The following is a 23,514-nucleotide window of genomic DNA, read 5'->3' on the forward strand; positions in this document are numbered from 1 at the left end:
GGAGGATACAAGAACGCCTCAAAAATTTCTTACTTTACATTAATGTCACATAAACGTTATTGAAGATAGATGGATGTTTGTTACTCATCAAGACATAAACTAACATTCAGATATTGATGAAATTTTACATAAAGTTTATGACTAGTATTAAAACATAGGATACTCATTACTGTATTAACAGAGGCTCACACGGGCGAAGCCCAGTATAAAACTACAACAAATAAAAAAATACTATATTTTATTATAATAAATATACGTTAATACATTGACCACATAATTTTATTTCAAATAAATTTTAGTTACATTCTAATCATTCTTCATGCAAAGAATTTCGTTCACACTAAAATGTATTCAAAATTTTGTGGTTCGATTTGGTCGTAATCATAAAAGGGCAGCCAGTTGTAATAAATACTTTAAAAGAATTTAAGCCTCTTGCTAAAGAACGACAAAACTAAGGCAGATGAGCTCCAGTGGGGTGGAATCCGTTTTCATCGGCGGTATAGTCTACCCTGTACGTCAAGCCATTGTCTCCAACATACTCGTAGAAACCACTGACTCTGGTTCCTCCATTCACAGTATCAACGACACCACTCTCGTCCGCGCTTATGCCGTTTTCAGTCAGATATTTGTAATGGTAGCTATTTTCGTTAGCATCGCTCTCTTGAGACACAATTCTGGCGTAGTGTTCGTTATTATACTGATCTCTGTATATGGGCACGGCGGTTGAAGGAGTGTAGACAATAGGACGAGCTGTTGACACGACCGCTGGTGGGCGAGAGGTTACACTGGCCTCTTGTTCGATCCTGTAAACAGTATTGTTAAACGTTTAATGGCACTGGCAATAAATCATTTATTACAAATTTAATGTTCGTATAACAAGCATCATAAATATTATGAACGTAACCATTGTAGGCTTCAGCTTTGTCTCTAAGGAGATATGTACCTTAAATAATGAAAATTTAAACATAGTCCGCATAGTTTCATAGAGTCCTAACCAAAAACACGACGGGTGGCGACCTCTCCAACACTCTTCTTTCTACTCTACTGTATAAGTTGGTGTATTCTGGTTTGAAGGATTTGATGAGGTATATTTATTCGTTTTTATGCACCGAACAAAAATAGACAAGACAACAAAGTATCAAGATAGTGCTTTTATGGATATAAAAATTCTTCTAATATATCACATCAGCAATGATGTCGTTAGGATGCGTTTACTTTAAATATCAAAATTATGAAAATGTTACTTTGGTTCTTTGTGGCCAAATATGACCAGATGTCCAAGGCGTACACTGTGTATTGTACGAGTATAAGGCCCACTTGATCTTAACTACATCTCTATATATTTTTCAAAGTAAAAGTACCTGTTCAAATACTGCTGGTAAGGCGTCAAAGTCTTGTGGTACTGTTGTGAGTAGTAAGGGTTGTAACGATAGAACGAGTTGTCTCTTCCATAAAAGTTCCTGTATCTGTCGTAGTACTGGCCATCTTGCACGCCGCGGTACTTGCCTTCATCTCCATACTTCGCTGGGTCGTACTTCCCATCGTCGTTGGCTTGAGACAGTTCTATAACTGCAAGCACTAGGACGGCTATCTGCGGAAATTGATATAAGGTATTTGTTTAATAATATGAAGCTGGTTTGCATTTTGTTTTAAGTCTCTTTTTCTACCATGTAACCACATACACACGTACACTCTACACTACTGGTATTGATAGTATGCCCTTAGCAAGTTATGGTATTAAACTCCTGGTTAATTAAGGTATTAGTCCTTATTTTTCTCTCCGAAATACGTAATTGATATGTAATTTCTATGTCAATGTTTCTGAACCACTATACCGTCAAAGCTTGGTGGTAAAAAAAAGGTTAATTTTGTTTAACTAAAAGGTTTATTCAATACTAAAAATGTCATTGAATAATCCACGATGATAACAACGTAAGTGGCGGTTATCATATCAGCCTGACCGTACAGGGTTTAAGGTTTGAACCCCGGCCAGACAGTAAATGAAGAATTTAGATTTTTGATGATCGAACTGATCATATCGATCTGAACGACTGATCATATCGATCTGAATCACAAATATTGGTAAGAGAAAAAATGGAAAGTAATCTATTTTTTTCACTTAATTGTTAGTACTTACCACGATAGTCTTCATTTTTCTAGAAGTTCGCAGGACCCCAGTGTCAAAGGAACAATGATAGACCCATCCTCCCACCGATTGTTTTTATAGAGTGATCAAAATCGTAAATGGACTACTTATTGCAAGACCATGGATACAGCCGCCGAATTCGTAGATAATCTAATTTACATTTTGGGTTTGTTAAGATGGCATTGAAAAGCTTATTTGGACCTCTGTGTAATATATTACGCCATTAACCGCGCCCATAGGACCAGATTTAAGAGCATTATGTAGAAAAAGATTATCGATCTTCCAACACCCATCATACTTTAGCCATCTAAATATAATCTTAAATATTTAGGGTTTCGTAACATTTATATATGATGTTTATCTAATATCATTGATGTAAGTCAAAGTTCATGATTGGATTTTGATTTTAAAAGTTAGCGAAATTGAATAATTTTAAAGCTTCAATGCGCAAGAATTCATAACGAAGTTTTTAAATATGTAGAGTTGATGCGTTCCAGGAATTTCATGCAAATGTACTATTTCATTTTATTTAGAAATATTCGGTTAAAAATATGAATAATCTTATAAATTATTGTTAAAGTTACTTAATAGACGTTAAAGCTTATTACTTAGTAAACTAGTAATAAATTAATCTAGGCGAAAATCTTCACAATGTCCACTCTATAGTCCTATATATTTAATATCTGTGGTCTATAAGTTAAATAGTTCATCGTGAATAAAATATGTTTAAAAATTAAATCTTAAATTACATATTGAAATTGATGTTTATTTCGTTTTTCTTTTAATGAAGCAGCTTAATTTCATTGTTATGCTTGATTTGTAAATTTCAAAAAATAATCAATCAGCCTATAATTTAACAATCAAATAAAATTACTATCTTATGTGTGTATATACTCAAAACTACTGCATATATAATTTGCATATAATTTAAATTAAAAACATGTACAGAACCACCATAGAAATTCTATAAAACAAACAAATGTGGCATCCGTGTTGCGTAGGCTTGTTCTCATAACTTATTATGTGACATCTCGAATTGTTTTGTTTTGATCTAAAGACTATAATTCTAAAATTCTTAAATATTTGTGTTTGTGTGTCATCATACAGCCTATAGTAAATATACCTTAAGGATGTAGTATAAGTTATCGATAACCTTTAAAGCTACAAAAATACTAAAATTATATTGTGTAATTCTGGCCTTACAATAAATATTGTATTTCAAATTTGTATAGAACTATGTATAAATGCATGTAGCTCTTTAATATGTATACATAAACCATTCCAGTTATAATTACTTTTATAATAATACAAGTTTCCGTAATATCGTGTATCGGTTAGTAAATATTTTTTTCAATGAAACAATACATTTGATTATATAAAATAGTTTATTATAATTTAAAGTTCTGTTACGCGTGGAAGCCATCCGTAGAGAATAGTTGATTATTAAACGCTAAAATCTTAAATTACTCAGTTACATCCTCCACAACTCTTATGATCACTTCATACTCGAGTTTTAACTTATTTGTTAGTGCATTCTTCACCGTACTTAGTACTTTCGTGCCCTTAAAGCTATAAATTGATCCTAACTTTTCACCTTTCTCCACCTTCAATTGAGGTGGGTACCTGTAACAATAAAAAAAATTAAAGAGTATGTTTTAATTTACTTTTATTCATATTATGATAGACTTATAGATAACTTACATGATTACATACTGAAAGGACTGACATATTATTATGTTAATATATGTCATATAAATGTATGGCTTTTGAATTATCGCCTTATTAAAAGAACCTAATTTCACGGTTTATTTAGATTTCAACCGATCTACAAAGTTAAACAACATCGTGGTGATAAGTTGTATGGATGTTAATAGGCTAACTTTGCTCGTTGCTCCGTAGAGCGCTTTAAGCTGTTAGTCTCTGTGATTATCATTGGTTACCAGTTGTTAAACCTTGTCGGAGGCCTAAGGAGGAAGGAAGAGTACGCTACAGGTCTCCTATATATACATCATACAGTTTTGTTATACTATAATATTTTAATTTATATTGAAAATGTATCCGGTCAAAAAGGATACCGTTAAGATTCGAATATTTTTGCCCACTATCCCATGTTATCAGCACTGCCTATGAGCGATGCGTATAAGAAGTTCCAACTACGTCCTATAAGAAGCTATAAAGAAAGACTCATCCCGTGAGTTTGACGTAACAAGAGTAGCAACCTTATTTTAGTCTCCGCTAATCGTCTTTTTAAGCTATTGCATAGCTTTTATCGCGGGCTTTGAGTGCGGCGACCGAATCGAGAAATTCCGTAACGAAAATTCCTAACACCTTAATTCGTCAACTTGAAAACAGATGGCAGTAATACACATTTTTTTATAATCCGTGCGGAAATCTTAAAATTGCGTGAAGTATATTTTTTATTCCCATTATAAAATTCAAAATTATATTACCACATTATCCAAATAATATGTTTTATCAATATAAGCTATGTTGAATTCTGGATTAATAAAATAACGTAAAAGAGTGTTTGTAATTTTTAAACGTACAATTACAACTGACAGACTTGACAGTACAAAATCAAAACGCCACTATGATTTTTATTCATCGCACTTTACTGGAGTACACTGAAGAAGGGTAATAAATTTCCACTTATCTTGGCTGGCGATTTCAACATCAACTTCGCTGATAAAAAATCAGAGCGGTTGACAAGTTTTCTTTCGAAAATATTGAATTTGAATATGAATAATGATCCACAAGAATCCACAACAAAATATAGAACCACCATTGACGCGGTATTTTCCAGATATTTAGAAGATATCAAGTCTCAAACTTATGTTTCTTATTTCAGTTACCATAAACCTATAGTTTCAATATTCCTGAAGAACCGATATGTATTGAAAGATAATAAAAATATTTTGAACAATAGATATTAACATCTCATTTATTTAATAAAAGAAAAAAAAATGTTTTTTTATCGGTCACCACGCTCAAAGTGTAACTTGAATTAACATCAAAGAAAAAAAAACAAAGAAAAAAGAAAAAAAATACTGCATAAATAAAATAAATATATAATTGTAATTGCATAAGTTGATAAAAAATGCTATGCAATAGCTTTACCGCGGCAGTCTCCGAGTGCCACACGTATTTTTTCTATTTATTAAGACTAATCATGGGCGCATCATATACCTATACAACTTGCTATATGTTGAAAGATAATTATAATGTATTTATATTCGAACATAAATGCGAGTGCTATATTCTGCGAAGGCTACCACCTCTGAGCCTTAGTCAATGTGATAATGTGTCCCAGATTCATTTATTATTAGGATATGAAGATTTTTTTTTCAATTAAATATTTCAAAAGAAAAACTGATTTTCATCAAACTTTAATAGAAAGAAATTAACGCTAGTTAAATACTATTCAATAATATTTATCGATTATTTTTGATTTTAGTAGTTATATAAATAATAATACCTATGTCAAAATCCGTCAACAATATTTTAAAATCCATCAACATGCATACATACACACATACATACGTCATACATACTCTTGCAAACACTACGAGCTATCTGGTAAAAATAAAATAAAAGAAAAAATTAATGAAAACAAAATAACAACGAAAAACGAACATACTCGTAAATAAATGACATAAAATAAAACATAAGCCAAAATGTTGTGTGACGGTATATTAGGTACCTATGCAAAATGAGTTTCCACTCACCGCGTTAAAACCTCCAGGCTTCTATGTGGCTCAAAAGTACGAATATTTGTCATAAAAAACAATAAAAGTAGTTGTGAACATACCACAATTATAATTAGCAAACCAATAAAAAATATTAAACATCACATTTTTTAAACTAAAGATTAAATCAGTACATAACATCGTCTATTTCAGAAGTGTCATATGCAAATGATTAATTATTCGTGCACAATTCAATGAATAAATGCATTTGTTAGTAATAATTAACGGATGACGTTGGGCGTGAGGGATGAAGATTGCTTCTTATAATGCGATTTTTTTACAGATAATAACAACAGATAATAATAATCGACAAACTGTCATCCAATATCGTCCATTCATTAAATATTTTGTGGACATAAGCGTCCCCTAATTAGTACACTTCAAATAATTAATAAAATAATAATTCATCGAGTTTTCCTAACAATCGTCGCAAGTATGATTTAAAAATAGTATATAATAGCATACTTACTATTAATCCTCGGTTTATTATTCATAACCTCTAATAAAGTTATCTGATTTATTTGTTTACACTTATGGTACATGCATTTTAAAGGCTGCATTTCATATTAAATATAATATTATTAGATGCTAATTAATATCCTTCACTATGCTTCGTAATGGAATTATTTGCAGTTATTATTGCTGCAACTGTTTTTATGTTTTACTACTGGGCACATACCTTCCCATAGCTGGGGATGTATAAAGCATACCACACTGCAATCCAATGCGGATTAATGTAGAGGTTAAGGAAGGTAACACACGATTGAAAGGGAGTGATGTCTAAACTTATCGACATGAACTGTCTCTCGTGTATAAGCTCCCTTAGTGGCAAATCTACATTGAATATTTTCAAAACCATAAACCTTTGCACATGGTTTAATTACATTCTTCCTATGATTACACTCGAGGTAGAGTTCAAAGTGCCTGCCGTGCAAAGAAACGCACATGAACTTTTACTGACTCTGACCCTCTTTTAACTTACGACCGCGCAGGAAACCTTTGTGGATAGATGAGATCTATACAAACCGAAACCCACATTTCAGTATAGATATAACATTTATTATACTCCAAACTATAAAAAGATCGGTTAGATGTTCATGGCTAACATCCTACAGCAAGAACAACAGTCACAGGATATAATGTTGTTTTTTTTTTTTTTTTTTTTTTATAATATAGGAGTAGCAGACGAGCATGCAGTCCACCTGATGGCAAGTGGCTACTGCCGCCCATGGACATCTGTAATCAACCCCAGATAGGATTAGATATTCCTACCTAAGGTCGGCCACAGATGCGCTGCTACCCCTGAGGACTAAGCTGGAACGCCTCGGAAAAGTCTGTCTCCCTTACCACACCCTTCAAACCGGAACACAGCAGCGCTTAACACTGCTGTTATTAGGTAGAAATAGGTGTGGCGGTGGTGCCGCCGGAGTCGAACCACAACGGGTTCTACCACCTTCAAATGTAAGTAATATTTGAGATATATAACTTCCTATATTGAAAAGACGTTTAATGTGTTACTTTGTTGTATACTAAACATTTGTTAGGAACTAACATAAATCATACACTTTACATTTACTCTTGGCCATGGGTAATGTTTCCGATAGGAACCGAGGAAGGAAACGAGGCATTGGTAAGATATAGATGACAAAGACAATAACATTGCAATATTTATCCATTATCTTAATACAGTCTTTTTTATACATGTTTATCTACTTCATAGATAAGTATAGATATTAATTTAAGATTAAAACTACTTCGCAACAATCCGCTACAAATATACCATCATACATATACTAACTACTACTAACTTAATAGCATGGATTTCCGCAAAGTAACGCCTGATAAAATTAACTATCTTAGTATAGATATTTCATCGCCTTATAATTGAAGGAAGCCATTAGGAACTGACTTAAACGGCTGACAATTCTGTCAGCAGTTTAATGGCTGTCATGGTGTAATTTACGCTGAATAATGCCGACATGCGCAGTTAAGACACGAAATCGAATAAAAAGTGCGAAGAAATATCGTTTCATTCAACTGATCTAAAAACTACATTTTTTAAATATTTTTCAAACACGAAAATAATTGACAGTAACAATTGTCAAAAGGTTACATTTTCTTGTTAGGAGCGAGTAATCTTTACTAATCTATGACCTATTTAAGTATAAATGTGACACCCAAAAGCAACAGACAATTGAAACCGGAAGATTATAACGAAAGCCCATGCAATTAAAATGAGTATTTTTGACAAAATCGCGGTCATACAAACATACATAATATATAGAGAACCTCCACACAGAACATACAGAGAGATACAGAACCTCCTATTTTGAACTTGGTTTAACATGTAACCTTGCACTACATTTCCGTAATAAAACTTACTTCGGTATAAGTAGTATACTTAATAGTAGAGTGGATACTTGAAAATTAATCACATAGGTCACACAAATTGTTTTTAATATAAAACATTTTTATTTGGGAAATAATGAAGTTATAAATAAATAAATAATCTATATTAATAATAACTAAGTTATCTAAATTAGTAATACCAAGTGCATACGACATATTTTTAGTTATACGTAAAAAGCATAGATTAGTAAAGATACTCACTCCTAACAAGAAAATGTAACCAGTTTTAAGAATTAAAATAGTTGCGTAAAAAAGTTTTGCCACCGTGTTAAAATTTCCCTAAAATATTTGAAATACTTATTAATGTATTATGTTAATTACGCAGTATTAGTTATTTATTCGTAAATTTTCTCTAAAAACGTTTTTTATATGTCAAGAATTTAAAAAATAACTGACAAATCAGCATTTTGTGGCTTCATTCAATTTCAAGGCGGCGAAGTACATCTACTTATCAAAGGTAAAAAGTAACATCAATAAGCTAAAGTAGGTACTGGATTATTTCACTGCCTAAAACATTTTATCAAAAATAAAAACACTTAACGTCGTATCGTTTTGATTCTGATTGCGATCGATTCGATATCCACTTGAAAATACCTAAATACTTTTTTGTGAACCAAAAATATGTAAGTACAGTCAGCTTCAAAAATAGGTGAACAGATTAAAATTTTAAAAATAACTAAACAAAAAATCGCTCATAAATATCTGAACACACCATACTATCATAATTAGATTATCGTAAAGCGTCAAAATTAAATGAACACTAACGCATCACAAGTAGTTAAACATGTACAAAAATAGCTAACGCCACTATATGATCTGTCAGCCACTTTTGACAACGTAGTGTTCATCTACCTTTGGAACTTTACGACGTTTAATTACTTTTGCAGGTCTGCACATAACTTTAATAACAAAATACTTGATATATGTTTTATTATTAAAAACACTATATCAAGTAGTTAGTAGTAAGTCATCATTCGTTCATCTTTCAGTAAGTACGGCCTTGCAACAATAGATATTGTTATATTGTAATCAACGCAGTATATGCTTTGTTTAAATATAGCTCTTTCTTTGTCCACTACATGTCTTCATTTAAATATTATTTTTAACGTTATCGACAATTTATTGAAATCAGTTTTAACTAAATTGAATTGAAGCATGCCAATACTTTGAAACAGGTCTCATCCTCCACGTCATTCACAAGGATTCACGGAATACTCGTCTCTTAATAACATTTCTGACATATCCGCATTCCTTGAGACGATCCGGAAATATGATCTGGTTATAATTTTAATTACTAAAATTATCATAAACTTTAAATTCGTTTCATCAATATCCACGATACGGCAATGCCATGACAAATTGGCCATGAAATTCATTCATTGATAACATCAGTGATATTTACGCTAGAATTTACATTTTACATTGGAATTTAGTTGATTTAATAATATTCGCAACGGAATGTTATATATATATATATATATTATAATATAGGAGTAGCAGACGAGCATGCAGTCCACCTGATGGTAAGTGGCTACTGCCGCCCATGGACATAGGTAATCAACCCCAGATAGGATTAGATATTCCTACCTGAGGTCGGCCACAGATGCGCCGCTACCCCTGAGGACTACACAGCAGCGCCTAACACTGCTGTTATTAGGTAGAAATAGGTGTGGCGGAGGTGCCGCCGGAGTCGAACCGCAAAGGGTTCTACCACCTTTGAATTTGTATTAATATCGCAATGACAAAAGCGTATCGCCACCTCATCAAATATCTTTATCGCGTTTTTATGCACGTTCGTTAATTAGAACATTGATTATACTTTGTATATTTTCATAACGTTTCCCATGGATATTAAGATAATCACTGGCGTATCACTAGTATTCTGTTGTTATATATATACATATAACTATACAATTTATAAAGAAAACAAATAATTTTACAAGTCGCTATGGAATGTACAATATTTAAAATATCCCGATTAATCGTTTATCAATCATATTATGGTCGTAGAGCTCATAATACATTTAAAAAAGTCTCAATTTAAGGACTAGTTTACCCATATGTTTCACTACATGTAATTGCTCTCACAAGCTAGCTACGATGCTGTAGGTAATGTGTTGTGATATTAGTTAGGTTATGTTACTCGTACGTCAGTTAATTTAAAAAACTTTCAACATATTCTTTGTGAAAGTTGTGAGAGTTTTGCAGAATTTTAAAGTTTAAAAAAAGCAGTTTTAAATTCATATTTTTGAATAAAATAACTGAGTAAAATATGAGTATTTTGTTAATTAAAATGCCAAAATAATAAAAGATATAATTTTTTCCGATATATTTTCGACATTTCTGATACTGTCAACATACTTATTGCCATAAAAATATTGCAGCATCAAGCACTCGCACTGCACTTTTATATACACTGTATAAGATATCCATTATTTAAATCTAAGACAGATATTCAAATAAACAGATGAACCAAAAAAAATACTTCCAGTCCTTAAAATTGATTCCTTCATAATAGATAATTACTTTGTTCAAATCAACTAAATGTTTACTATCAATATAGTCGCATTAAACTTAAACTTGCAATACTTAAACATAATCGTAATATATAGGTATGGTAATCACAAAAAAATTATAATGACCGTGATAGCAATTAAAATATTTTTTATACGTCTGAATATAACCTGTTGAAATATTCTAGATCTGCCTTAATAAAGCATCATTTAAAGCTTGAGAACAGATTTATTTCGTATAAATTTTGTGAGATAAGATTGAATCCAAAATTGTTTAAAAAATATAAAATATGTTGAATTTATTTAGCATCCTTAAATACTGACTTAGTATCTACTCTTAATAAAAATAAAATTAAGATCAATGCGGTGTTATGTATCATTTACTTTCATCATTTAAAATAATATTCATATGAATTTGAAACTACGTTTATTAGTGCCTTATTTTCTATACGGTTAATACCATTTTTATTTTTTTATTTATGTCAATTTAATAAATACTTATATGATGATAAAGTAGAAAAAACATCAACGGGTTGCACTCCGGGAGTGCCGGCAGAGTTGAAAGCTTTCGAAATCTAACCTGAGTAATAAAATATAATAAACTAGCTGACACGGCAAACTTTGTACCGCCTCAAAATCTATTTATCAAATATATTTCATATAAAATATAGCCTATGCTACTCGTGGATAATGTAGCTTTCGAATGGTGAAAGAATTTTTAAAATCGGTCCTGAAGTTTATGAGCCTATTCATTACAATCAAACAAACAAACAAAGTTTTCCTCTTTATAATATTAGTATAGATAAAAAATAAAACTGACACTCATTGACATATTTTTTCTATACTGACACTGGCTGACATCTTGACTTTTGCAGTGTCTTACGAATTTTCGATCAGGTCATTTTTCCTGACGCGAGTTTAACATTTTTACCCATCACAAAAAGTACACAAAAAAAATTAAAATCTGTTTAGTCTGTGGAAATAATTAACACTGGCGCAGCGAAGTTCACAATTTTTCATGAAACTGTGTATGAATGCGTGACTTAATTTCAGCATTAGTTTAGGAACTTTCAAAGAAAGCAAAAGCTTGATAGAAGTTTTAAAATTAATAATAATTCATATTATTAAAATTAATCACTTAAGATTAATATCAAAAATATCTATCTAAAACCAATAATATGTGTTTGTGTAAATACATACCGGACATTGTGTCCGGGGTCTTAAGACCCTCAGTAGGAATGGAATACGTATTTAAATTTTATTCATACTTGGTCAAAATTATACAGAATTTCATCACACCCACGGTTACTGCTATATAAAACGGGGGATTACAACCATTAACCGACCAATTTGTCGTTAGGTCAATGAATACAACCTTTGAAAACTATTTATATACCTAGTCGGGCAATACAAAATTCTATTAGTTTTCGACACGAGAACACAAAAACTAAACGTACTATGTTTAGGGCAAATTTTATCGTGTTTTTAAATTACAATATACCTATTATTTTCAAGCTGACTACCTGATATATTTAAGGAAAATATTTAAGAGACTACTATTTGTTTTGGTAAGAAAAGCTTTAATACTAGTCAATTATCCTTGTTTCTGTTTTGGTACTGTCATTTAAATTATATAATTATCTTATCTGAATTCAAAATGTAATTATCAAATCAGGTGTATACGTATTGGTTACATGAAACTATTGTTTTTTTTTATGTCAAGAAACTGTTAACGGACATGCAGCCTATCTGATGTTAAACTGTCTCAGCAGACCATCGTTATTTACTGCATACAACAAATAATACAGAAGTAAGAAGTCAATTTCAGATTATTTACGTATTATGATTCAGTTTGAATGGATTGTACCTATTTGAATTAAGGCTGGCTTCTAAGGGTTCCTGGGTGGAAACCAGCCTGCACAGATGCATCGTGTGAAGAGAGTTGTTGGTGTTAGTACTAACGAGAAAGAGAAAAATCCCCAGTCCTACCTATCCGCAGACACAACCAGGAGTAGGAAAAGGGCTCCCTAAGTCCATTCCCGACTCCCATAACAGAGACGCCAAAAACAATATCAAGCATGGAGGTGGCGCTCGGTGTGCCTCAAAGATGAGCGATGAGCTCCAGCTTTACCCCGAACCCAGAAGGGCCCGGATGCGGTTAAACGCCGTCGGGACCGCAGACGTGTTCTACTAGTGTTACAGTGGTCTCGACAAAGGGTGTCCAGAGGAACACCGTGGGATTACCGCTAGCAGGAGACCGGCATATCCTCTCCGGTGCTGAGAGAAACCTATGAAGAGTTTTCTCGCGTATAAAAAATGGTGGTGAAGACGAGTCCGTAGCGGTTCGTCGGGTCAGCCAAGAGATGGCTCTCACTTTGCGTCCCATTTAATTTAGGGATGGTAAATGGTAAGAGTAAAATAGCTTTGAATCTCAAGACTAACAATGCGACACGCACGGACGGTAGAGCCTTGGTAAGGTTCGTGGCTACCCGTGTTGCTCTGCAGTCCGTACATATATCCGTAGATTTACGAACCATCGGAAGCCTCTATTAGCTTAATGTTGCAGTTATTCTATACACTTATCGTATAACTGTAAGTATGAACCCAGGCAATGATTATGATATCGTAGAAAAATGTTGGATACGTACGTTGTGATGATTTCCGTTTCATTCTTTGCCTCGCCCTCTGGAGACAAAATGTTACACTTGAGCGCAACCTCGTTATCCTCGAAAATTTTGTTGAAGTAATTGTCACCACTTTCCGATTCTTCGTAAATTAAACTGTCCGGTGAGACGTATTTATTTATTAACGCCTTTATCACGTTATGTATGTACGGGAACCTCGGTGCGTATATCTTAAATCCTATATAATCATCAGAGTCTCCCAGTTCTAAATGTTTGTATGTCCCATCGAAAGGCCACACTCCTTGTGTGTAAATGTATGTGTATTTTCCTTCATCTCCCGGTACATATTTCCCTTCATCTAAAGGCCTATAGTATTTTCCATCATCGAAGTCATTTCTACGTTTGTATTTTCCGTCGTCGTACGGCGAACACCATACGAGGGCCCAAAGGGAGATTAGAAGAATCTGGAATGACAATTTTTATATTATTAGATTATTTCGATTACTAAAGAATCTTTTCTTTTCATTCAATCTTTCAAATTGTATGAACAGTTCGGTTAACTAATTTTTTTCACATTTAATACCTACTTTTCTTATTACATTAGGTATTTAGAATATTTAAAAACCTGTGTAAAATTATGTCATATTATACCTAAACAGCAACATAACTGGAAAACTATTTAATAATATTGTCATTAATATGTTAATTAATATTCAATATAAGATATACCCAGAACAAGGTCAAATATTTTGTATGAGACAGAAAAAAGTCCAAATGAGGGTGATCGAACCCGGATAAGGGAAAACCACCTAACGCTCATTCTTTATAATGAATCTATCCAATCGTCGAAATTTTACAATTCCTGCCTACTAAAACAATCAATCAATCATCAATCTATCCTACCAAAGATATTGATCCTGAGAATTTCTAATGGTCAAATTTCCATCTATAGTAGACAGATCATTGGGCAGATTATTTATTAGTACGTGGCGTAAGTGAAGTCAAGTTATCCTCAAGTAATGGTTTATTCTATTAAATGGAACAGCATCCATAATCTATTTAACTCGCACTAGGAATCTACCCTTTAGACAATACAAAAGGAAATGCATTACTGTCTATAGTAATTTGAAAGAGATCATTTTCCAGGACAAAATAACAAAACGGGCATATCAGCAGTAAACCTAGTTTAAGAAAATAGTTTGTGTTTAACCCGTGTTTTGTGAAAGTCAATATCCTCATTATCAAGTTATTACTCTCACGACTACCAGTTAGTTAGGTTGGGCAGATAAATTTCAAAATGAGAAAGAGCTGAATAACTAAATATTCAATAATAAACAAGGTACTAAATAAAGAAGTTAAACTAAATAGCCTTTAATACATACAAATCCATAATTCAAGTATCAATAATGTAGAGGAGTCACACCATACATCCCTTTTTACGGAAACCTACGCTTATGAACTCACTAACTAAACTATTAATAACATAACTGCAATCTTTCTAATTAAATACTATACGTTACTATTATACAATATCAATATTCTACACAGAGATGATAAATCCTATCATATTACTATCGACTCATCAACAACCCATTACTGTCCCACTGCTGGGCACGGGTCTCCTCTCTTAATGAGAAGGATTAGGCCATAGTCCACCGCGCTGGCCAAGTCCATATTGGCAGACTTCACAGACCTTTGAGATTTTATTTATAAATCTCTCAGGTATGCAGATTTCCTCACTACTATTACTATCAACTAAGAAAACTAAAAAACATCTAATCATACTCAACATAACTATACATTTCAATTAAAAAATATTTCGGTGTTACTATGTTGAACTATCTACCCTTGCACCATTAAATGTATAAATAACATATACTAAAGCTAAAAAGCACTCAACACTGATAAACTTATCTAAGTAAGCGTAAAAGCACACTAATCATAAATCATGTATAAAACGGGCTACTTACAAAATTTCCAAATTGCTTCATATTCTTTCTCTAATTTCTTTACTATTAGCTATATTAGGAGTCACAGCTATTATTATTTTAAATACTTAATGTTGCTAATAATAATTTTCACACGCCTCAACCAGTACAGGTTGTTTACTCCACAGATTATGTTTTAGATCTGAAACTAGATCAGATAATGTGTCATAAGTAAGCAGTATTTTAGTTAGATAACAGCCAATATTCGTCAAAAAATATCTTATTCCTCATTGCCTTAATTAACATTTAAATGTATAATAAATTTTGTTCGAGACATACCAAAAGTGGATCAGAATCCTAAAATCAGGTGTGACGAGGTCAGGCAGAAGAATTTGCATAGCTCATATCATTATAATGATAATTCCGTGGCGCTAATGTGCTACGGTATCGATCACTCACTATTGCACTTTCTTGAATTGTGACAAAACTTTAAATCTTAACAATGTATACAGAACTAACTCAAAGGCGACTGGCTCACATCAGGTCGTAATTCTCATAATTTGATTAGACCGCAAGAGGAGCTACCTACTTCAAAGAATCAATTTGCATAAAATATAACTGATCGGTCGTAAAATGCTTAAACATTATATACTTAGGTATGCAGACATACGGATGACCTTATTATTAGGTAGGGGTCTACATGTACATTATTTTAATTATACTGATGTAACTGTTAATAAAGCTAATCTCTACAAAATAATAACTGTAAACATTTATGCTACTGTAACAGCTTAACATTAACAAATTAAAAAAAACTTTGGACGTTACCTATGTTTTCTTCACGTCTAGTGCATTATGTCCATATCCTAATAAAGATAAATTGATCCAACACGCAAAGGTCAAATTCTTATTCACTCATCTTGGCATGGCCACATTACACAAATTTGACGTGGAAGACACAAAGAATCATATCACCCAAATTGCTTATTTATATTCAGAATTTGAGCGAATTATATCTTCTAAACTAGTCTGACAGGAGCGTCGCGACCAATAAGGAGTGGTACTGAGATTGGTATGAAGACGACACTTGGACGACGGAGGCGCAAAGAAATATTAAAAAAAGACATCGCCTTACGCACCTGGAACTTTCGAATTCACGTATGTAAAGGAAATTAACATTGTTATTAGTTTTCAACACGATCGAGAACACGGATCTTTATTGCTACCTTTACATATTCTACTAGGTTACGCACCGGCGCCGGCTACTTAATTAAGCTAGCCGCCGACAGCTCACCATATTCATAATATAAAATATTGTTAAAACTTGTTTTGCAAAATTAATATGGTAACTAAAAAGTTATTACTTTAAATAGTCTGGTCTATTTTAGCATATTTCTAATTATTTATACAAAAAAGGCGGAACACATATTAAATTTTATGACATAAAATTAAAAAGTTATAGTGTCACGAAAGAAACATTTCATACCTGAGAATAATTGTAGAAATTATTTTGATTTTTTAATCGTACTAAAAAATCGTAAACACCATATTTTAAATTCATGACATGAAAAATTGGTGCTCTATATAATTTCACAATACGAATATATTAAACCAGTCCATAAAAGGAATAACGACTAATAATATATCTTCTTTGATTGTTAAAAGTTGTATACATGATATGTGATAAGAGTTGATTAGTTCGTCTGTTTGTAACTTATTTATTCTCTTATTATTTGTCATACTTTCAATTTATAATGTGTGTGCGAAAATACGATCATCAGAAGGTGGTAAAATACTTTGTACTTAGACTTCGGAGGGACCATTGCCACACCTAGTTCTGTCTCCATCAGTGCCACTTCAGCTGGACTGCATGTCCGTTAACTACTTCTCTAATATGTAAAATAATACGTAGTTTGACACTTGACAAATTTTCGTCTAATAGTAGCTTTATATTTTTTAAGAAAATACGAATTTTCCTCTGTACCCTTAATAAAATCTATTTTACTTAAAATGAACCTTTTCCTTGAGTTTGTCAATTATCCATATTTCTCAGAATTTGATCTATATAAGCGACACTATCCGGTGGTCGAATAATAAAGGGTGTGCTTTTTTTTCAAGTAATGATACAGTTTTATTTTTTGTCAAAATCGGCTTCGTAACTGCTTTCAGCATTTTTCAGCTTTCTTATAGTTTCGGATTTGACCCTGAAGGCCCATATGAAAAATTCACCCTGTAATATATTACTATATATAATAGCACATTAACACTATCGATTCTATGGCACAACTGCACAACATAACATAAACAAAATAAGTACCTAAATCTTTAAACACAAACGAGTTTTATAACAGCTTTTTCATTTATTTTTTGAAACGTTCCATACAAGTGAGTCATATCGCGTGTTTAAAATGACAAATACGATACAATTTGTCAACTAATTTAATTATAAATATTTTCAAGCAAACTTTTACGTATTGTTCTATATAAAAAAAATATATTTGTAGTCAGTTTATTTTTGGTAAACAACAACACAGATATTACAATTTCATGATTAAATTTTCTTTTATTGTTTACTCGTTCGATTCCCGGCTGGGGCATTTCGACATACATGCAAAAAATCACTATGTATGTCTTAATAACTATATATTATGTTTTATTCTATTCATTAAAAATACACTTAGGGTGGATGTGTAGGGAAGATTCCGACAATACAATATTACTAGTTGAGTAATAAACATTTCAAATATATATCAATCAATCAGTCATGGTGTTGTATGATGTCTTTTCTTTTATAATATCGGAGTAGTAGACGAGCATGCAGTACACCTGATGGTAAGTGTCCACAAATGCGCCGCTACCCCTGTGGAGAAAGCTGGGCATTCCAGCCATGCCTCGGATAACTGTGTCTCCCTTACCAAACCCTTCAAATCGGAACACAACAGTTTAACTGTGGTGTTATTAAACAGAGTCCAAGCACTGAGGGTCTACCACCTTCAAAATCGGTTGATTTTTTTGCACGAAAATCTTGTAAATGTCCGCTTTAGAGTCTTATAATTCTCTTTGTAGATTGTATATTTTAGGCACCTTCGGAGTGTCCCTGCAATTTCAAGACCAAGATAGAACTACGGTATCCCCTGCCTGTCGGAAGAAGTGACTAAAAGGGGGCTTCCGGAATGGTAGGCGGCGTTAGTGGAAGCTCGAACCGCACGGCCAGCGACCTCGGGAAGGACGTCGGTATATGCTGCTGCATGCCATCGTACACGCCATGTAGTGTGGCGGGCTTATGCTCACCTGGGCGGATCGACAGGGCAACGCGCTTAGAGCTCCGGTTGCGATCCTTTGGAGATCCGATAGTTCTCAACGTAGCGCTGAGGATGGCTACCGGGGGTTTTAGTGCGATAAGACTCCCACGTGATACTTCCACAGCACCGAGTACCTTCCCTAGTAGGTTTCCCCCTCGTAAACAAGAAGAAGACACCTTCTACGAGCAAGTGACATCGCATGACAGCTTGATGTTAATAAGCCCTGAGACGTAAAATTAAACATAAACCTATTAAGGATCTTGATAAAGATCAAGTTTTCATGGTCATAAAATGACACCAAATTAATTTGCTCTCATAGGTGCAAAATTTTGCAGATCATTATTTTTGAAGTGTTTGAATAATTTACAAAACTTTTATGACCGTGACAAATTTTTGGCAACACTAATAAGGCGTAATTGCGGCGATAATTAAATCATCTATGTTATGTGGCCTCCACAAGCATTCATGATACGCACGGGTATACGAATATAATATTTTTTATTAATTTTTTAATGCTGTACTGAAATGACAATTAAATAACCCTTATAATTACATTAGAAGTTCTATGAAGTATTTAGTATCGAAGGTGCAGTGAAATTATTTAAAAGAAAACGTTAGGGCATGGGACTTCATACATGTATATCTGAAGGATAAATTAAAGTGTGCGACGTCCGTTCTACATTCTTAGCTCAAAACTGCCTTGGATGCACTGCTACTCCTGAGGGTTACGCTGGAACACCTAGGAAAATATGTCTTCCTTATAACATCCTTCAAATCGAACACATTGCTATTTTTAAACAGAAGCGGTGGTGCCATCGGACTCGATCGACAAAAGTCTCTACAACCTTTGACTGAAGTAACTTCAATTACTACCAATTATTGTAAGTATTAAATGAAAATTGATATTTTTTTCTATAGTGAGGTAATCAACAGCAAGCCAATTAAGACCAAGTTATTTTTACCCGACGCGCACGGTGACGTTTTTCAATGTATATATGTTTGTGTGTTATTCTTGGCATGCCTTGCAGCCCATATAGATTGATGGACATAGAAAAGGTTATTAACGACCAGAATCGGTCCACTGCTAAACATAGGTCTCCCTCAAGGCAAGCCATTGAGCCCAGTCTTCGGTCCTCATCCATTGCTCCGGCAATGCAGGCTGTTTCACCAACAAGCAAGTGATTGGTCTCATATGCGGTCTCCCCTCTAATTATTAAAAGGGTAAAATTTAATCATTTATCCACATAAGCAGAGTCACCATATTCGGCTAGTTATGAACGCATGAACTTGATCAATCATCAAATCTTAACTTAACATTTCAAATCATGTATATTAAGATCCTTCATCGAATCACAAGGTGACATATAAAACATGTGTAACATATTTATGAGACCTCCTCCAATAATACTTAATTTTATTTAGTCTAAATAAATCACTGTGAGTTCCTGGTCCGAATTCTTTATTGACATATTGTTTTTTATAAAAGAATGTTTATTACATAACATTTTCTATCTTAGAATTCCTTTTACAAATCTCTGTAACAAAATGATTAGAACTTGTACTTTAGCTCGTTGTGTCCTTAATTTTGCTTTTTAGCAACGTTAGCAACTGCGTTCTGTAAATTAATCCAAAGGTTTACTGGTATCTCCCTCAAGTTCTTCGTCTGACTTTCTCAAATCTTTCTTTCACGATCGTCAGCAGCAAAGACATTAAGTACATAGCCATTATCTAGATTTTCATACAAAAACATTCATCACGCTTCACACTGATACTCATTCGGATTGACGTTTGTCATATATTTCAAAACAACTTATTACCAATTGGTACAAAGTCATGGATGACACTGTTTCTCCTCATATCCGATCTCACTACTCCTGCATTGTTGAATGAAACGTCGTGTGGAAACTGCATACATGAGTAATCTTAAAAAAAATCTCAAAGTAGTCTACGCACGCACTACAAATACTCACTTAGCCAGCGCAGTAGAGTAATCTCTCTCATTCTGAGAGAAGACCCGTGGCCAGCAGTAGGACAGTAATATGTTAACGACGACGACTAATTGCATGACTTCATTTATCAATCGTCCAAATAACATCATTTATAAACCAAACTATGCTTGTATTTGGGTTTTTATCGTGAAGAACTCTTCACGTAAAAAATAGCAAAGCTCTCTTCATAGCTCGCTGAATTAGCCTGAGCTTCCGGGTGATGTCTGTAGTAAAAGACTCATTCCAACACCATATACAGGGTGAATTTTTAAAACGGGCCTTCAGGGCCAAATCCGAAACTATAAGGATTAGCGAAAAATGCTGAAAGGAGTTACGAGGCCGATTTTGATAAAAACTAAAACTGCATCATTACTTTTTTAAAATAACTTTTTCCCTAGCCGGGAATCAAACGAGTTCATTTTGAAAAAAAATGCACCCTCTATATTATTCCACTATCTGATAGTGTTGCTTATAAGGATCAAAATCTGGAAAGTAATGATAAATGACAAACTAAAGGAAAAGCCTCAATTTTAAGAAAATACATATTTTTTCATATTAATTTGGCAGTTAAGTTCCCGCCATTCATTAATTTAAACATTTCGTGTATTAACATTTTTTTGGCTCGATGTTTCTAATCATTCGAAATGGACGTTTTGTTTCCCAATAATTTATATTTTTATGTCCAACTTAGCTAAGGTTATTTTAGGACCATTAAAATAGATTTACTTGCTATGGACGGAGTTTTGTTTAATACAGATGTAAAGTTGACAATTTGCGAGAATTACTTTTTAGAGTCAAATCCGAGTGATTACTAAAAAAAGAGATATAGAAAATCATATTTAACGTTGAAACGAAGTTGTGAACAACAAACAATAAGAATTTACTATTTAATCAGTTCTCTATTTTCATTAATAAATAAATACTAAAAACGGCGGTAACTTATTTGCCAAACTATTACTTTCTCATACTAAGCCGTATGTCATAGTCATAACATCGAATAATTAGTTGATTAACCAACAAATTCTTCAATGGTATGACTTATGTATGTTTCTAGAGAATTATACATAAATCATTTATTATGTATAATCCTTAAGGATTAGTATGCCAATGTATGGAAAAATACGTATTTTCTTCAAAATTTTCCTTTTCCTTTAATTTGTCACATAACATTACTTCCCAGAACTTGATCCTTATAAGCGACACTATCAGATAGTGGAATAATATAGAGGGTGCATTTTTTTTCAAAATGAACTCGTTCGATTCCCGGCTAGGGAAAAAGTTATTTTAAAAAAGTAATGATGCAGTTTTAGTTTTTATCAAAATCGGCCTCGTAACTCCTTTCAGCATTTTTCGCTTATCCTTATAGTTTCGGATTTGGCCCTGAAGGCCCGTTTTAAAAATTCACCCTGTATATCAAACAGATAAGTTTTAATTCTCCTGTATGTCCGTCTAGTTATGTGAGAGAATAATCCGTAACTTCTGGACACAGCCTAACCAAGTTAACTTACGCCCTTTATTAATAAACAATCTATCCAATTCTTGCGTACCAATGATCAAAAGTTAACCATTACTAGTAGATGGGAATTGTCAAATGTCGGTATTTGATAGGCAAAAAGTAACATAAACTATTTCCATTTCTTTATTTTCTCGATGACAGTTGTTTGTAATGATATCGATCTCATATAGTGACAGTAACGATTCATCAAATTTTGAATAAAATAAATAAATAAAGATTACCTGTCGTAATAATTATTTCGTTTCATTGTCGAGTACCTACCTATACCTACTTATTTTACAACAGCTTCGAAAATTTTAAAGAAGTAGGCATTATCAATCAAAAAAATATACATGTAACATCTTGTAATGAAGTATAATATTATAGGTATATGTAATTATTAATTTATTAGACAATTACTTATCTACGGCGCTTGCTATAGAAACAATGGGTCCATGGTCATCTGACATAAAAAAAATCATGTCAGATATGTCGACCAGGCTTGTAACTGCTTCCAGTGACCAAAGAGCTGGCGGCTACTTTGCACAAAGATAAAGTCTTGCCGTGCAGCAAGGTAACGCCGCCAGCGTTTTGGGAACCATGCCTCACACGGCAATTTTAGATGGCTTATTTTACTTATAATTTTTAAATTTGTAAATAATTTCTTTTTTTAGTTTATAGTTTAATTTATTACTTTTCTTACTTTAAATTTCATGTATATAACTTGCTCTTTGTACGAATACATATTTTAAATATTTTGTCTATATAATGTAAAGTTGCGAATATTTGATACTGACTTACACAGCGTTTTGAGCTCAAAATATAATTTTGTATAATTTTCAAGTGTTACGTTGTAAGAGAGAGACGTTATTGTTTTTCTGAAAGATGCTTATTAGGATATTTGTAATATAATATTATAGTTAATAAATTTGTACAAACGTATCCGTCAGTAGTTTAGTTTCTTACATTTTGTAGAAAAAAACGAGTCTGTTATCGTGTTACGTTTATCTTTATTATAGTAATCATTATGTGTTGCACATCACTACCTGTCCATGAAGTACAGTATTATCTGTGTGACATTTTAACGAAAACAACCATAGAATAACAGCTATAGCATGACTCTGAGTAAAGAACACAAAATTACATGGGCGTCGTTCTGTCATCGAGAAAATAAAGAAATGGAAATAATATAAGAGGCAACCCATAGAACGTTCCCCCTCCTCCGCCGCGGATGTGAAACCGCAACAAGCATAGAAATATGAAATTGCAGGTAAATGACAGTTGCTATTTTCACGGCGCGATTTATTTTCGCAGCGTACGCGGTTGTTGCTGGTTTCATTGTAACGCCAGGCAACTTATATCG

At 33.0% G+C, this 23,514-nt stretch overlaps 2 protein-coding genes across 3 annotated transcripts; both read right to left on the minus strand.

Moving 5' to 3' along the window:
- Positions 1-273: 273 nt before the first annotated feature.
- CPR40 (cuticular protein RR-1 motif 40) lies at positions 274-2,275 on the minus strand. Its single transcript, XM_073084777.1, has 3 exons — positions 2,138-2,275; positions 1,362-1,591; positions 274-803 (listed from the first exon to the last, which is right to left on the minus strand). The coding sequence occupies exons 1-3, from the start codon at positions 2,150-2,152 to the stop codon at positions 452-454; spliced, it is 597 nt and encodes a 198-aa protein (XP_072940878.1). The 5' UTR covers positions 2,153-2,275; the 3' UTR covers positions 274-451.
- Positions 2,276-3,512: 1,237 nt separating this feature from the next.
- On the minus strand, positions 3,513-16,454 carry CPG21 (cuticular protein glycine-rich 21). Of its 2 annotated transcripts, none has more exons than XM_073084822.1 (4): positions 16,195-16,454; positions 15,409-15,574; positions 13,463-13,902; positions 3,513-3,769 (listed from the first exon to the last, which is right to left on the minus strand). In XM_073084822.1, the coding sequence occupies exons 2-4, from the start codon at positions 15,427-15,429 to the stop codon at positions 3,610-3,612; spliced, it is 621 nt and encodes a 206-aa protein (XP_072940923.1). In that variant the 5' UTR covers positions 15,430-15,574; positions 16,195-16,454; the 3' UTR covers positions 3,513-3,609. The 2 variants fall into 2 exon arrangements, with proteins under 2 accessions (XP_072940923.1, XP_072940924.1); XM_073084823.1 differs by lacking the exon at positions 16,195-16,454 and adding an exon at positions 15,706-15,934.
- Between the last annotated feature and the right edge of the window lie 7,060 nt (positions 16,455-23,514).

The sequence above is a fragment of the Epargyreus clarus genome, unplaced genomic scaffold (genome assembly GCF_041222505.1).
Source record: "Epargyreus clarus isolate Ecla_fem2 unplaced genomic scaffold, WU_Ecla_fem_2.2 ptg000021l, whole genome shotgun sequence".
Taxonomy (NCBI): domain Eukaryota; kingdom Metazoa; phylum Arthropoda; class Insecta; order Lepidoptera; family Hesperiidae; genus Epargyreus; species Epargyreus clarus.